The sequence below is a fragment of the Hippocampus guttulatus genome, chromosome 19, assembly GCF_054856545.1.
Source record: "Hippocampus guttulatus isolate MCC_2025c chromosome 19, RoL_Hgut_1.0, whole genome shotgun sequence".
Classification (NCBI taxonomy): domain Eukaryota; kingdom Metazoa; phylum Chordata; class Actinopteri; order Syngnathiformes; family Syngnathidae; genus Hippocampus; species Hippocampus guttulatus.
Window position 1 is genome coordinate 10,234,478 of NC_141279.1, and position 17,577 is coordinate 10,252,054.

The 17,577-nt window shown below is 42.1% G+C and overlaps 1 protein-coding gene across 2 annotated transcripts; it reads left to right on the forward strand.

Moving 5' to 3' along the window:
• Positions 1-830: 830 nt before the first annotated feature.
• Positions 831-7,941, forward strand: LOC147190249 (protein Tob1-like). Of its 2 annotated transcripts, none has more exons than XM_086139177.1 (2): positions 831-851; positions 5,733-7,941. In XM_086139177.1, exon 2 carries the CDS (start codon positions 5,916-5,918, stop codon positions 6,927-6,929), a length of 1,014 nt encoding a protein of 337 aa, XP_085995303.1. In that variant the 5' UTR covers positions 831-851; positions 5,733-5,915; the 3' UTR covers positions 6,930-7,941. The 2 variants fall into 2 exon arrangements, with proteins under 2 accessions (XP_085995303.1, XP_085995302.1); XM_086139176.1 differs by lacking the exon at positions 831-851 and adding an exon at positions 3,620-3,849.
• Positions 7,942-17,577: the final 9,636 nt, after the last annotated feature.

The following is a 17,577-nucleotide window of genomic DNA, read 5'->3' on the forward strand; positions in this document are numbered from 1 at the left end:
GTGAGTAAGTTGAGACACAACTTCAGATAACAAGTACAACCATTTAAAATACACCTTTCATCAAATTAAGATATCCTTTATTTGTCCCGCAATGGGGAAATTACAATCAGAATTCAGAAAGGAAAAACGCTGGGTAGGGAGAGGGAAAAAAAAAACCACGCTCGAACTATCCTCTTCCGAGGATAATTTAAGTCCAGGATAAAAAAAAGACCGTAGCACAAATGAAATGTTTTTAAAAATTACACGGAAGATATCGGTACAATCCGACCAAAAAAAAAAAAACTGATTTAAAACAGATTTTAAAAATCTGTTATCTTAAATATGTAAGTTGGTCACCAAGAAGGAGCGATAATAGGAATGCCATTTTAGGGAATGGTCATGATCTATTTGACATCATAGTTAAGAATCACTTTTGTCTAAGGACATAAGTAAATGTTTCTGTATTTTGTATGTCATGGTGGGGGTAGGGGAAAAATGTCCACCAACCCAAATATGATCCTGTATCTTAGCTGACGAAAAGGAGCTTTTTGGCGATGAGTTCACAATTTGTTATCTACAGTTTTACGTCACAGGTCTTATCCAAACACCTGTCTTGATTTATTCACAATGCTACCCTGCCCCCTGGCCCTGCGAGATTCATGTGGCATTGTATTTATTGTGCAAACACAGGAGTGCGGGAGCCCATGTTAGGTAAGAACAGGCTGTGGCGTCAAGCTCCCTAGGCCTGACAGGGGAGAACTTAAGCCCTGCTGTACTGTTCAGCTGCTGTGAAAAAAGTAGCCAGCACACACAATGCTGCCAAGAATCACTGGACAACTATTCATTTTTTCACAATCTACAGATCAAATCAGGTAATTTTTTTTAATACCATGTTGACAGTAGTGATATACAGTGCAATGTAGTACCTTTTTCTCATGCAGTAAGTGCATCTGTTTCATGAAATCTTGCAGGTGGATGTTGCAAAACAAGGTTGTCATTTGCGGCTACTGTTAGTTCTTGGAACATCATAATGCCATTTTGCGTAAACAGCTGTGTGTGTGTGTGTGTGTGTGTGTGTGTGTTGCCCACTCCCACAGTGAAAGACTGTCAGTGAGAAATTGGCTTCCTTTCAAGTGTTAAGTTTGTTGTGAAACTATAGTATAGTCAAGACAGGATAGGGCAGGACGATACTAAACAGGAGAGGACATTACTATGCGATCACGGTAAGCTTCTTTATTTTAAAAGGGCTTGGTGTCACATTAAAGTCGTAATCACACATGACAACATTGTTCAATTTTACAATTTAATCACGTTGCAGTGCGTGTGTGTGTGAATACGGGATATATATATATATATATATATATATATATATATATACTTTTAAAGTATATATATATTTTAATATTAATAATTTAATATTACTTTTAAAGAGACAGTGCTAGCAAGGTAGCCCTCGCTACAATATCAAAGTATGGTTCACCTGGTTACTTAATACAGTATACAGTATACTGTATTAAGTAACCAGGTGAACCATACTTTGACATTGTAGGTGAACCATACTTTGATATTGTAGCGAGGGCTACCTTGCTAGCACTGTCTCTTTAAAAGTAATGCTAGATCAAAAACACGCAGTAACATATAGCGCGAGTGAGAATTAGACCAAGAAGTAGGGGGGGATGACATGCACGTGAAGGAGGATAGCGCTGAACTGTGGATGCCGCTCGTCCCAATTTGAAAAAAACAACAATCGTCATTGTGACCCAGGCGATATTCAGGTAATTGGTAACTATTTTACCATGAAGCACGTTCGGGGTTGTATTTGGACAAGTGATTGATTGTTGGAATATTTGAAGAGTAAGAGATCATTGTTTGGGAAATTGAATGCTTCCGCTGGTGGGTCCTGCAAACGGCTGTACAGCGTAAGTGTTCGCAATGTGACAAGGTGTAAATATGTTTTGTTTTTTTACTGTGAAATTATATGAGCTGCTTTATGTGTTCTTTAGAGGGGAAATCATTTGTGTTTTTCCGCGTGTTTCGTGTCTGCCCAACACGCCGGAACGTATCGAGTAAGTGTGTCTCAAAACATTGGGTTGGAATGATTATTCGAATTTAATAGAGTATTGTGGCTTGGAAGTAATGCCATTTTATTTCTGTTTTCCTATCAAGCGAGCCACACTGTTGTTTATTATTGTATAATTTTCTTTTATCTGTTAGATAATTTTCTTTGATCTCTTAGATCCCTTTTTTTCGAACTCTTAAACTGTACAATTTTTTTCTTGTTCAGTTGGGAATAAAGCCCACATAAAAAATATTTTGTGTTCAGTCCAGTCTTTCTAAAGACCCGGCTACATAAAAAAATAAAATAAATAAATAGATCCTCGTCTCACCCCTCGGGTGGTGTCCGTCCCCCATTCAGCTCGGGTCCTCTACTAGAGGCTAGGACGCTTGAGGGTTCTGCGCAGTATCCTTGCTGTTCCCAGCACTGCGCTTTTCTGGACTGAGATGTCCGATGTTGTTCCCGGAATCTGTTGCAACCACTCATCAGTTTGGGGGTCACTGCCCCGAGTGCTCCGACCACCACAGGCACTACTGTCACCTTTACCTTCCAGGCTCTCTCCAGCTCCTCTCTGAGCCCTTGGTATTTCTCGAGTTTCTCGTGTTCCTTCTTTCTGATGGATTGGATTGGATAAACTTTATTGTCAAATGTACTGTATGTGTAACATACAGCACAGATGAAATTTCTTCCCTCTCAACATAAAACAAGAGGAGCCGCTGCGGGTGTCCGCGCCGCTATCAAAAGAAAAGTTAACATCCACTTTCCTCTGCCCTTTATCTAAGATCACGATATGTGCTTGGTTCGCCATTACCATCTTGTCAGTCTGTATCTGGAAGTTCCACAGGATCTTCGCTCAGTCATTTTCCACCACCTTTGGAGGTGTTTCCCAGTTTGACCTTGGGGTTTCCAGTCCATACTCCGCACAGATGTTTCAGTAGACGATGTCAGCCACCTGGTTATGGCGTTCCATGTAGGGTTTCCCTGCCAGCATCTTTTACCCTGCAGTTATGTGTTGGATCGTCTCCGATGCCTCTTTGCACAACCTACGCCTTGGGTCTTGTCTGGTGTGGTGTGGTGTGGTATATCTGGGCCGCAATGGCTCTGGTGCTCAGGGCCTGCTCCTGAGCAGCCAGGATGAGTGCCTCTGTGCTGTCCTTCAGGCCAGCCCTCTCTAGCCACTGATAGGACTTCTTGAGATCAGCCACTTCAGTTATGGTCCGGTGGTACATCCCGTGTAGGGCCTTGTCCTTCCATTTTCGAGCACCTCATCCTCTGTTCCCCATTGTCTGAGAAATGTATCTAAATAAATAAATTTTTGGTTCATAACAAGATTTTTAATGACTCGAAAAAAGGCAAAAATAGTTCACAGCCCATCGAATGGGAAACCAACTGCCGTAAATAGAACTCCCCTCCATTGATTGACCAAAATATTATCCAATCGGAAGCCGGCATTTGGTGGTTCGCGGATGACGTAATACGTCGAGCCAGTGGAATCGCTCTGCTGGGTGTCGACCTCTGTGAGCCGCATCTCCACCTCCTCCGTGTCCGTGGCGGAGGGATACTATATAAACAAGTCGCCATCAGTCTTAAAGGGTAGAGTTGTACAAACTCCCAGGCTGCGGGGAGTCAGCTGAGTAAATTCGGGAATTGGAATCAAGCTAACTACCCCACCACTCACAGAAGGAAATTCGTCTGGAACCAAGAGGTTCGACGTCGACATCATAATTTTCTACTTCCCAAAGAACGCTGCAATTCGAAGGTCTATAATACTCCAAGCGGAAGCTGTTATTGCAAGAGGTTCGATAATTTCCCATGTAAGTCCATCTCAAATCACCCGCAGCGGTGTCGTATAATCTGTTGATTGAGAATCTGAACTTGATTGTGTATTTTCTGACGTTTCCTTGCCTTTTTAATTGCTGTCATTGCGCTACTAAATGTCAGTCACGTAGCATATGTCGAATATTCTGGTTCCGGCCACCAAGCTAAAAGCTACCTATCTAGCTGTGGAGCAGGCATCCGATGAACGTGACTTTCCCCCGTTTGACGTTTTTGTTTTTATTTGCGTCCATCGCTGACCTTTAATCCCTTAATCTGTACACATCACGAACCGACAACTATAACCAACCTGTCTGAGCTACACATTAACAGAATTGGCTCACAGGAGATATTGGGGGGGGGGGGGGGGGACATAATTATAATAATAAAAGGACGCTGTGCTGCACAGGCGTTCACACCCCTCACGGCAAGTTGTCAAGCTAATGCTAGTTATGCTAATTTTCGACGTTGTCATGTACGACGAGAAAACACGCATATTTAAAAAAAATCTGCTTCGGGATGCTATGAAATGCGCGCGCAGTCAGTGTAAATTATGTAACGGCAGCATTCACGTTTTGTGTCTTGTTATAGCTCGTTGGATGCAAGCCAGAGTCGTAGAAATAAGGAACCACCCAGAGAGCTCTCGGTCGGTGTTTTGTCCAAACACGTATTCAGCATCCGCGTGATTATTGCACACTTTCCGTTTGCCCACAGGGGTCACAAAGCTTGCCTTTCGTCTTGTCACACAAGGCCAATGAGGAACAGACCGCTGACACCGTTAGTGACTCGATGGCTTATTTATAGCGGGGCTGGTACCGTCCAATTGAGAGATGCAGCATTTGCAACTGACTGTTGCATATTCAAGACTTGGTGCTGCCCCCCCACGAGATGTAGCCCCCCCTTGTACCGACATTAAATGGGGGAGGCATTCTCATGACCAATTCTTGAAGTGATCATCTAACTCAGACACAAGTAGACTGTATGGATGAAATGGCTACACTTTTTAGTGTTACCCATTTGACACAGTTGTCCTGGGATTGATTGATTGATTGGGAAATCTGCGGTGTAGTTTGCTTTTGGCCTGAAGTCGGCTGGGATAGGCACCAGCTCCTTGTGACCCCGAACGTCGTAAGAAAATGGATGAATGGCCTTTGCCAAAGTAGGAGCAAGTGAACTGACCCAAAATGGAAACTTCAAACCCAACTGGCCAAATTTTGTTTCAAATTCAAGCATGGTCCTTGAGACTTTTATGCATGTCTTGGCATGATAGACATGGGCACCGAATTTATCCTCCGCTTATTTATGTTCAAACTCCCCAGGGGGCGCTACTGAGTGAGCGGCTATGATTCTATGCTCTCCCTATATTAAATGGTGTAAGCAAGCAATTTCACAATTTAACATCGCCCGTCTGCTCCTGTTTAGGACCCTTAATAAGTCTGTTTTTTTTTTTAAAGTCAGGATCAACATTGTTGCAAAATTTGGTGAGCTTTTGGACATGTCCATGTTTTGTATAGCGCGTGTTTCAAATTGAGTTATGTTTTGCAGTTGGAGCCTGTCCCATTTGTCATTGGGTGAGACTGTCGACCGGTCGCCAGCATTTCCACATGCATTTCTACAGGAACGTGTATTTCCATAACAAAAGCTTCTAGAAAGCAAAAAATACATACATTTGTAACTGTTATTTCTTTAAAATGTTCGCAAAAGGCTCAGCTAAATCTCGTCATATTCACCTTAGCTGCCATATAAAATAAATTGCGATATGTCAATGGTATTTTGAAAGTTGATATCAGAATGGATGTCAACAAACATTTTTAGTTCAGCAAATGTCCATTTACATTTGACATAATGCAGAGGTACTAAAGGGAACTTTCTTGTCTTTCAGGATCCAGAACCCAGCCACGTTTCAGGAAGGATATTCATTTCATCCACAAGAACTCCATCCATCAGCATTTCCATCACTCCGGTCACTGTTGCCTTGAAGATTTAAAAATTGTTTTGTGTTCTGGTGCCGTTGGGGGGGGAAACAAACAGCTGAGACGAAAATCTCATCCCCATCGAAGCAGCTATGCAGCTTGAAATTCAAGTAGCACTCAACTTTATTATTTCCTATTTATACAACAAACTCCCCCGACGACGTGTGAATATCTTCGGCGAGGAGCTGGAGAGCCTGCTGAGCAAAAAGTATGAAGGCCACTGGTACCCGGATAAGCCATACAAAGGTTCGGGGTTCCGCTGTATCCACGTAGGGGAGAAGGTGGACCCCGTGGTGGAACAGGCGGCGAAAGAGAGCGGGCTGGCCATCGAAGATGTCCGCAATAACCTCCCTCAGGACCTCAGCGTGTGGATTGACCCGTTCGAGGTCTCCTACCAAATCGGAGAGAAGGGAGCGGTCAAGGTGCTCTACGTGGATGATAACGGCGAGAACGGCTCCGAGCTAGACAAGGAGATCAAGAACAGTTTTAATCCCGAGGCCCAGGTGTTTATGCCAATCACAGAACCCGTCGGCCAATCGTCCGAGTCCAGCTCGCCGTCGCCTCCTTTTGGCCAGTCGGCCGCCGTCAGCCCCTCCTTCATGCCGCGTTCGGCCCAGCCGCTGACATTCACCACGGCCACCTTCGCCGCCACCAAGTTTGGCTCCACCAAGATGAAAAGCTGCGGCCGCGGCAACAACGCCACCAACGGCACCAACGGCGGCGGTAGCAACAAAGCGGCACGGTCGTCGCCTATTGGCAACCTGGGTCTGAATGTCAACACCCTGCTCAAGCAGAAAGCCATCTCCACCTCCATGCACTCGCTGTACGGGCTGGGCCTCGGTCAGCAGCAGCAACAGAAGGCCTCGGCTCTGTCCCCCAACGCCAAGGAGTTTGTGTTTCCCAGTCTCCAGAGCCAGGCCAGTCCCGGGCCAGCGTTTCCCGCCGAGGCCTCCCTGGGGCTCGGACCTCTGCCGTACAACAATGCCTTCGATGTGTTTGCAGCTTACGGAAGCCTCAATGACAAGTCCCTCGTGGATGGCCTCAACTTTAGTCTGAGACCCATGCAGTATTCTAACCAGCAATTCCAGCCTGTTATGGCTAACTAAAACTTACCGAGCAGATGGTTATTTATGAATGAGGTGGCTCGGAAAAGAGAGGAAGAAAAAAAACAAAGCGCACACTTTAGAAACTGGACCGAGAGCGACTCGTCCACCAGGCGCATGTGCCCAAGGGTGTGTTTACTGGAACCCTTCGAGTTTGTTTCTACACTACAAAAGCTTGCTGTATAAACACATCCAAGCTTGGTTTCTTCAATTCATCATGCGTCATTGTTTTTCTTTTTTTTTCCCCCCTTTTTTGCCAACCAAGCACAATATTCTTTCTTTTTTTACCATGTTGAGGAAAATACTCCAAAAATAAGGGGGGATATAATGAAGAAAAAAAACAAAACACAAGCTTCAAGTTTTGGCCTCTTACAGTATTTTACAGTTGGTAAGACGGGCTGATTTTTATGAATTGGCAGTACAAAGTGGGGTTACTTGGTCTTTTTCTAATTGTATAATTTAATTTAGTACAAAGTTTGTAAGATATCAGAGTATATATTGTTTCTATGACATGGTGTTGCATTTATATCTTTTTACTACTCCAGTGATCTGTGATGGCTGCAGCAGCTTTTCCTTAGTTTTCTTTTTTAAAACAATTGTGAAACAAATCCATCTTAAAAGAAAAAAAAATGACACCAGATATTCTCAAGATTGTGTACAGAATATTCCTTTAGTGGTGGAACTCGAATTGTAGGAATATTTGCTATTTCTGAAAGATGAATTGTATTTTCTGTTAAGGGGTTCAAGATTTTGCTATACTATGGACAGCAAATGTAATCGTATGGATAGTAATTTTTGTACCTACATTGTGCAATACTTGATGAGAAAAAAAAATGCGGTATAACAAAGTATTTTGAGTCAGTGTCTTACATGTCAAGAGGGACTGAAATAGTTTATATTGTTAAGTTTGTATTAAATGCTTAAAAATGATATGCTTGTCTTTATTTTTTTTAATTTCATATTTGCACCCTGGTCTTTTTAATAAACTACAGTTGGAAGATCTTGCTGAACGTGAGTTCTGTTTTTGTTTTTTTTTGGGGGGGGGGGGTTTGCCTGCTCAAACATAGCAGTGGTCTTAACCATCATTTACCCTTTCGCACACCAAGCAGTTTACCAAGCTAATAATAGCAGGGTGTGTATTCACACGCGTGTGTCATAGCGACACCCAGAGATTAAGGCCACAACGCCTCATGTCCTGTAAACGTCGGCTCGGAAGGCCAAGGTTATTGTCACGGTAATTATATGATGGAAGCCTGTTGGTCCACCTTTTGGAAGAAAGCGGGAAGGCTGTTGGAACGGAAATCGGCGTGCTGAACTTGCCACCAGGTTGAGACGTTTATAACATCTTCAGCCTTTAAAGAGATAATCACTGCTTTAAGACCAGCCACCTTGTTACTTATTGACTCGAATGCTTCATGGCTCCTTGGTAAGCCGCATGGCACACATCAAAAAATCTATGTTGGTGTCTGAAAAGCATTTCTGTTGGAAAACATTATCTGTCCTCAGTGGTCCACTGTGTGGCCCCTCCTTCTGTTGTTTTTGTTTCCGTTCCCTTCACTCCCCAATCATTGCACCTGTCTCACTTACACACCTGCCAGTCTTCACCTCATCAGCCACACTCCTTGGCAGCATGAAGGCCAGTCTGAAGAGTCGCCCGTTGCCAGATCTTCCCTGCCGTACTCGTTGCTGCCTAACTGTTACGTTTAAGCCTTCCAGTAGACCTCGATTTGGTTTCTCTCTGACTGCCTTTGGTTCCTGCCCCTTCGACCCGTCCCTCTTCCTGAAAGTAAACCAGTTCTCAGTTCATTTTGTCTGCTGTGAGTCCTGTGCTCATCTTAAGCGAAGTCTAACAATTTCTTTGTGACATAAACAAGAAAGTGGTTCCGAAGTCTAACAATTTCTTTGTGACATAAACAAGAAAGTGGTTCCGATTTAGCATTGTTAGTCTTCAGCTTTTGGGGAAGATGCCTTTTTGAGAAGCAATCAAGCCTGTCATTATTTTCTGCAATTCTAGTCGAACGTATCACAAAGGCTTGTTATATAACCCGCTTTAGAGACAGGGCACTTCAGCGTGTGCTTCACTTAACCCTTTCAGGGACAGCGGTTACTACAGTGTGGACAGCTGATCATGTTATCAGGTTACAGTGTGCATGAAAGGGTTAATATAATAAATGCAGTCTATGAATGGTGTGGGTGTGCTCATTGCGTCACTCTGTCAAAATAGCCATGCTCTCCCCTTATGGCCAGTCAATCCACTTCCAGCGTGTATTTGTGGTTCAGAAAAAAAAAGTATATATATACTGTACATTGTAGTTGGCGGCCATTTTATTGGAGGTAGTTTATACAGACCACCGTTATAGATTCGTTATGTCCCTTAAGGTATGTTGTAACTAGATTCGACTGCAGTCGAGTCTCCAGAGTGCATGCCCACCCGTCAAGGGTGAAAAACCAAGTAAATATGATGTAATGTGGCATATTTAAATTAGCGAGAGGTAACTGACAAATGTAATTCTGCAGTTATTGCGGGAAAATCGAGTCTGTTGTTCATAAATCGCAGTCACTTAATTTGAAATCAAAAGGTAAATTCACCCCAAAATCTGTACCTTGTCGTCATGGTAACATAATCTGCGCTTGCCATTGGCCCAGTAGTATGTCGGGCAGACTGCACATGGCAGGGCTCACCTCTTCAAATTTTTTGATTTCAGCAAGACAAGAAATAGTGCGCGTCAAGCACGCTATTCGTTTTGATCCTTATTGTCTGCCACACACGGAGAAAAAAATTCAACATTTTATAAATCCTAGCAAAAATTTACAGAACTTGTTTCCATTGACTGTTTCCACAATATTTGATTTCCTTTGAATGATCACAATCGCCGTCGTCATCATAACAAACGAAGAAGACACGGCTTCCTGTGACTACATCGGCTTTGTGTTGAATTAAACAGGCCTAGATTTGTGAGTAAATTGAGAGAAGATCATTATTATATCAGTATTTTTTGTTGATGCTGTGCCGTGGGATTTTTCTATTGGAAACGTCACCGGACCCCTACTGGACCCTCTTCAGTTTGCCTACCGGGCAAACAGGTCTGGGGAGGACGCAGTCAACATAGGCCTGCACTACATCCTAAAATAGACACCTCCGTTTTCACAGTTTTGGAAACTATCACCGGCAAAAACGACAAGAACCGGGGTGTAGGAATTCCACTCTGGATACTTTTCCCTGACAAGGCTGCAGGGCTCTCCCCTGGGTCCTCTTCTTCTTTAACAGTTTCATAAAAACATCAAATAAAACCATGAAAAGTGTTTTATTTTTTATATATATTTTTTTCAATTGGACTTGGAATATTCATCTCCTCCGCTTTCCAACGGTCAACTATATTGCAAGAATGCTTTGTTTACAACAGAGGAATAATCTGGCAATCGCATTTTTTGCCAAATTTTTGTTTTGTTGGACCAACGTGGATAGTTCAAGTTCTGAGCTGCCTATCCGGCCAATTGCTTTTCTCAAAGCTCCATTGTTGCTTTGTTTATCACCGCTGTAATCAATTGGGCCGGCTAACAGACGAGCAAACAATTCCTGTTCCCAGCTCACATTGTTTCTTTTTCACGAGGACCTTTTTCTGAAGGCCTTGCGGTCCTAATGAAAAACAATATGCAAGGCAGACCTGCAGTACAATTTACACAGTTTCACAAGAGCCTGAACATCTCTGGAACAAACAGGGCCACAGATGGCGCGGTGACACACCAGCTGGGAGACTCCCAAGGTTAGGGGTGTTGCCTTGCTTGGACTCCATCTTGTGTGTACTCACTCACCGGTTTCACCACAGAGAGAGCTCAAGACAGAGGATTCACAAGCTTTGCAAACAACACCTACTTGAACCTACTTAGACCTTACATCATCCAATAGGATGCCTCTTTGTTGTTTTAAGGTGTTTCGACATTTATTCAAATGTATTATGAAAGCAGGGCACATTTTATTCATGTCTGAAATTATATAACATCACGACTTTCAAAACAACGTTACCACTGAAACAAATTCCATTTGTACTTCGGAAATATGTTGAATAACACTTGAGTACTCAACTCAACTGTATTTATACAGCACTTTAAAACAACCCCCACCGTATACAAAGTGCTGTACATGGAGCAAATATCATATATACAATAAATTAATAAAGATAGTAGAAAGGAGAAAAACAGTCAAACTAAGATCAAGTCTGAGTCATGCCAAGTCAAATGCCAAAGAATACAACTGAGTTTTGAGACGAGTTTTAAAGATGGGCAGCGAGGGGGCTTGCCAAATGTTCAGTGGGAGGTCATTCCAAAGAGAGGGACCAGCAATGGAAAAGGCGGGGTCCCCTCTGAGCCTCCATTTAGTTCTTGGTACCTCTAATAATGTCTGGTCCGCAGACCTGAGGCACCGAGCAGTGTGTCGGGGCAGAAGAGTTCAGAAAGGTAAGATGGCCATTTAAATATTCGAGAATCTTAAAAAGAACTCGAAAATGTATAGGGAGCCAGTGAAGGGATGCCAGAGTGATGTGCTCCCTCTTACGAGTACCGGTCAAGAGGTGAGCAGCAGCATTCTGGACCAACTGGAGACGCTTAATGGAGGATTGGCTGACTCCAAAGTAAAGTGCATTACAGTAATCCAGCCGGGATGTGACGAAGGCATGAATTCCTGTTTCAAAGTGCTCACGAGAAAGGAGTGTACGATCAAATGCCATACGAGTAATAAGTAGAAGTCATTAATAAGTTGAATAATTATTATTAGGAGCAACACACAAAGACAAGGGAGAATACAACATAAAATCAACCACTCATGTAAAACATTATTAACCCTTTGAGGAACAGCGGTTACTACAGTGAACAGCTTTTCATGTTATCAGGTTACAGGGTGCATAAAAGGGTTAAATGCACATTTTCTAAAGCCATGCAAGTGACATTTTGGTACAAAGTACATTAAATATTTCAAGGAGACATTATGTAAATTCTCACAATTCAAAACAGCTCCCAGGTGTCTTAGTAAAAGGTCTCTGACATTTAGTTCATCAGTTGGAAGCCATGGATCAAAAATATACAAACCACCCATCTATCCATCCATCCATTTGAACAAACTACCCCAAATTATTTCGGTTTTAAATAACGCTAAACACGTACTGGGAAAAGAGCAATATGGACCGTGCACAAAGTCAGTGGAAAACTTGCAGTGGAATCTGTTCGCTAGATCAACACAACCTCCACGTCGACATTCCTACGGGAAGATATCTTGGCAAAATGAATTAGACAGAGACAAGCTTATGTTTTCTCACTCCTATAAATGTTTGTCATCTCGCCAAGTGGCTGTCGCTTCACGTTAGCCCGTTCCAACGCGAGAGCGGCATCTGTTGTTATTTTACTCTTGGCGAGATAGTCAGTAAGCACATTTCCTGAAATGTCAAACAATTCCTTTTCGGTATTCAGTTGGGAACATCTGCATTGTTGTAAATCCGAATTTGGAGAGGTTTTAAATCCTTGGGGCATATTTGTGCTGATATTAACCATTTCATGCACCCTGTAACCTGATAACATGATAAGCTGTCCAATGCAGTAGCCGTTGTGCCTGAAAGGGTTAAAATCCTTATAGAACAGGTGTTTTCCTTAAAAAAAAAAAAAACTCAACTTTTTTTTAGCTTGTCAAATATTGTATGCAATGCCTTTTCTTTGCTGCATCAAATCATGTCTGTATTTTATACCGGTTGACTTGAATTAGATTGTATTTTTTGAGCACTCTGTATGAAAAATAAAAATAAACTTCTGATGTATCTGCTAGGCCCCATCGTACTGTGATCCAATCTGGCTGCCACTTGCTGCTGGAGCTGATTGATGAGAACCCCGGGCAGCTATTCAAATTCCAAATAATACTCAAACCAGTAATTCTTCTGCTTATTTTGTTTGTAGTTATCGGGGGGGGGGGGGGGGACGGCATGAAGAATCGACATTACGGTATGTCAATGTGCACGGGAAAATGTAGTAGATTGGATTTTTATGCAAGACAGGTTGATGAAAGGAGCAAAGCTTTTCCGGCAAAGCTAAGACTTTGGAAAAACTTGGAAAGGTGAATACCTTACTTCCATCCCACAAGGTTTTCTGGTGAGCTCAGTTGACGCGGTTACTGGGCAGATCGAAAACCTGAGAGCGAATTCTGTTGTCCTTTGTCAATATTTCAAATAAGGAATTGTTTTTCAATCGTGTAGTATGAATATGGATGAGCATGATAACCAATTCATCGGTCATTGAGAGTTCTGTGGATTATTTGGGTTTAACCCTTTCATGCACCCTATAACCTGATCACATAATAAGGTGTCCATAGTAACCGCTGTCCCTGAAAGGGTTATTGGGATTCATAGAGGCACTCATAAGCCGCGAAGTATGATTCACTGTTATTTGGTAAATTAGGCCAACTCTTTCGTAACAGTAAGGCACTCACTAACAGACACAGCTGTTGAGCAGATAACAAAAAAAAAAGTCATACTTGTTGGGGCAGCAGGCACACAAGATACGCGGGTGTTGATAAGTGGAATTTTTAAAAATCGATGTAGCCATTTTCCATGACACTGGTCAACAGCAAATTTTAATCATGGATGGCACAATGCGTCCCTAAACCTATGTCTAAAATGTCGCCCCCCCCCCCCCCTAGAATATCAGGTTTTTGAGATATTTTTTTTTTGTTTTCAATTGTGACTTATTAAAAAAATTGCGCAATACATATTTTACCATGTGTTGTAATTTTGCTGAACCTATGCCTTAATTCATAAATATTACTAAATGTGGCCATAAGACATAAAATGTGTGTCTTCTTCTTATTATTATTATTATTATTACAAAAACCTGTTGAAAAAAGTGGCAGAATCAGAAGCAGCACCAAAAAAAAAAAAAAAAATCTCAAAAAGTTTACTTGCATCCACGATTACAACAAAATGTTGACCAGTGTCATAAATCCACTTTCAAATGTTCACTTCTCCGGAGTAGATGAGGTGAGAAAGGAACCGTTGAATAAGAACAGCCCTGAATTCATCAAAGAGAATGAGGTTAACACCTGCATGCAATTTTGGATTTTGGCACGTGTGCGAGCCAAACACATCGCCACGTGAGTGTGAAGCATGACTGCAAATCTGCGAGCTGCGCACTTGATTAAAAATACATGACCATGAGCGAAGATAAAAAGGATCTAAAAGGCTCGACCCGAGCCTGTGTTATCCACCGATAAACCCCAACGCTGAGAGACTTAAATGAATACAGGCTGCTCTGTGTTTGGCCAGGATAGAACTTTAGTCATTCGCAGCTTTCAAGTGCTGCCAAATCATTTTAGTTGGGGGGGATCATCCATTCTGCTCTATTCTTATTCCGCGGGCTGACAATCGTTCAGGCTTAAAAGGACCCCCCCCCCTCCCACTGCCCCCTTCCATGGAGTCATAATCCATATTTCATTGCTCTCACAAGCCTAAAAAGACAGCTTTGTTGCTAGCGCTTACTTTCTCTACCCTCTCACTCCTTCCCTTAGTGTCTGTTTGTTTTCGTTTGCAGGCACAGTTGAAGGTTAGCGTACCGAGAGAGTGTAGCACACACTTTGACAGGTTTAAAAATAGACCTTGCGGGGTGTCTGCGTCATCCTGGGAGAATCCTTACCTCTCCGCAACAACCCGAACCCCCCCCCCCCCCCCCCCCCCCACCGACAACCGACCCGCCCACCTGCCAGCGTGGGATATGCAAATACAGCAGAGGGAACAAATTTTCCCTCGCACCTGCTGACGTAACACGTGACGAAGCACGGATACAAACCGGAAGCTGCTCCGGTGCAACGCGGTTCTGCAACCTCGAGAAGAGATGCTTGCAAAGCAGGCATAGGAGTCAGGCAGAAACTGACAGAAACAAAGCATGAAGATACTGGACAAAGATGTTTTCACAAATACATTTCGGGAAAATCTTATTGCCATGACAACCATTTCCTTGAGTTTTTCTTATACAAGTAAACTGGTCGAAGCAGAAAGTCAGCGATTCACTGACGAGAAATAGTTGATATTTTCCTTTATTGGAGTAATGCTGTTGAGCCTCTTTGTGATCTGGATTTTCTGGCGCTTCTCATAGGAAATAATGGTGTCAAGATGCATTAGAGGCTGCTTTGAACTGTCATGGGGTTTTCTTTTTTTTTCCCCCTCCACTGTTTCCATTAGCCTGAAAACAAATATTTAACGACGGTGTCAGGCTGCATTTGACAGCAGCAGTCGATCCACATCTGCGGTCTGATAACAAACACTGAAATGCAAATATGTGTCTTGCACATTCACAGAAAATAAAATCATGATGGAAAGATGTGTGGCATTTGGACACTTTCCTGAAGTGACTTGTTAGTTTTTGTTTGTAAACTAAGCATATTTACATTCGAAATTCCAGCAAAGAGTAAAAAGATCAGGTTCATGCTTTCATTTTAGCCTCTGGGATGGGTTAAAAAACTTTTTTTTTTTACTCTCACTTTGAGGATTAGTGACCCCAAGATCTTGTATGAAAAGACCATTGGTCCCCAATCCCTGGGCCGCGGACCGGTAGCGGGCCATGGGCCATTTGGAATGTGTAAAGAGCTTAAGAATAAAGATCTTACATTACTTCTGTTTTATTCATTTTGGAATCTGAAAGATGTTTTATTTTGAAAACTGAACGGATTCTGCTACATCCGTTTGCAGTACATTACTCTTGACTCTCATCTCGGTCACGTGATAGGTTACCGCTAAAATGAAACTCAGGAGCTAGCAAAATGAGGAAAAACCTCTTTGGAAAGTTTCTTTGGGAAGGGGAAAAGGTCAGAAGAAGAGCCTACGACCTTCAAGAAAAAGAAGGCTACATGTAATTGTATCAGGATTTCCGACTTAAAATATGGATTTATCACAATGGGAGATTCCCACGCACCAAGCCCATTACGCATAATATGTGGCGATGGTGAGTCGTACTTTTCATGCACTTTGTACTTGCGGTGTATCTTATTTTGAAGGCACGTTTAAACGTTACCATAGCGACCAGAGAGTGTTGCGGCTAGATAGGACGTTCCTTGTGTAATGATTCGTGTTTAAAATTATGTTTCGAAAATACCACAGTATTAAATACCATATCACCATATTCTTTGTGGTAAGTCGATTGATATTTCTTTCTTTCTTCTCTTTCATGTTCATGAGAATTCAAAGTTACTTACAGCAGTTTATCGACAAATGATGCTATTGCTGTGTGGCAGAGAATTTTACAAATATACCGTATTTTCCGCACTATAAGGCGCACCTAAAAGCATTCAATTTTCTCAAGAGCCAACAGTGCGATTTATAATCCGATGCACCTTATATATGGATCAATATTCTGATTTCTTGGACGTAGTATTTTAAATGTTCTGGAAAGCGCTAGATAAATAAAGCTGGATTGTATTGTATTCCTTTGAGTGTAGCTCCATCTAGTGGATACATAATGCAACCTCAGCCACAATTGTAGCTTCTCTTCTACGTGTTTTTATAATCCGGTGTGCCCTATGTATGAAACCAGTTTTAAAATAGGCCATTCATTGAAGGTGCGCCTTAAAATCTTAAGCGCCTCCCAGTACGGAAAATACCATTATTTATACATATATATATATATATATATATATATATATATAAAATGAGGCTTATGTGACTTTTGTGTCTACCTTTCATATGCCTTTGAAGTATTCAGTAGGGCTAACAAACTACAGTATTCATTAGGCCAAATCACTTGCTGGGTTATGGGAACTGAATTGGTTGCCCTAATAAAAAAGTGCATCCAGCTCTCCAACTCCCCTTGGCACTGGAGAGCCTTTAGCATAATTCACATGATTGTTTTGGGCCATAACTTGGTTTTTTTCCTAAATATTTTTTTTTACTCAGTCACATTGCTCTCATTTCTTTTCCAGAAGCAGGAAATCTCTGGAATAAAAATAAAACCAAAAAAAACAAACAAACAAACAGTGGGCTCGCTGCCAACTCAGTCGAATGGCATTCACCTAATTTTAAAAACTTGCCAGTGAACATCTATTTCAAAGTTGATTCAATGGCTCAGTCTAACAGGCAACTATTTCAGATCCAAGATGAAAAATGTGCTGTATATTCTCACTTAGCCTGATTTGTTATGCTTACATGAATTATTTAAAAGAAGCATGTCTGCAATAGAAAGCAGAGTTGATATGTACCTTGTGTGCATGGGAGCACTTGAGATATTATACACAAATATTTTATCCGAGTTTCTCCTAGATTTAATGCTTGGCTGTGTAATTTAATCTCCGCAATTCCCTGCTGCTCTTTCCTAACAAACCTTTCCTCTCATAATAGGAAATCCAGGCACCGCTTTCCTGTCTAATCGCTGGTTCTGTGAGTGAGTTTTTGGTTCCCCTGCACCGTCGAGATAAGGCTACCTTCAAGCAAAAACTAACTTTCAATTGTAATTTAACAATATGGACACGACAGGGCAGCTGGTAAAAAGACCCTTTCAACCAATCAGTTTTCAAGTTGCTGTTTTTGTTGACTCTGCAAGGAAAGTGCTTTTGATATGACCCAAATAAGACATGCCAAGAATGTAACCTCTACAAGAGCTCCAATTAAGGCCTCCATTATGACCTGACAAA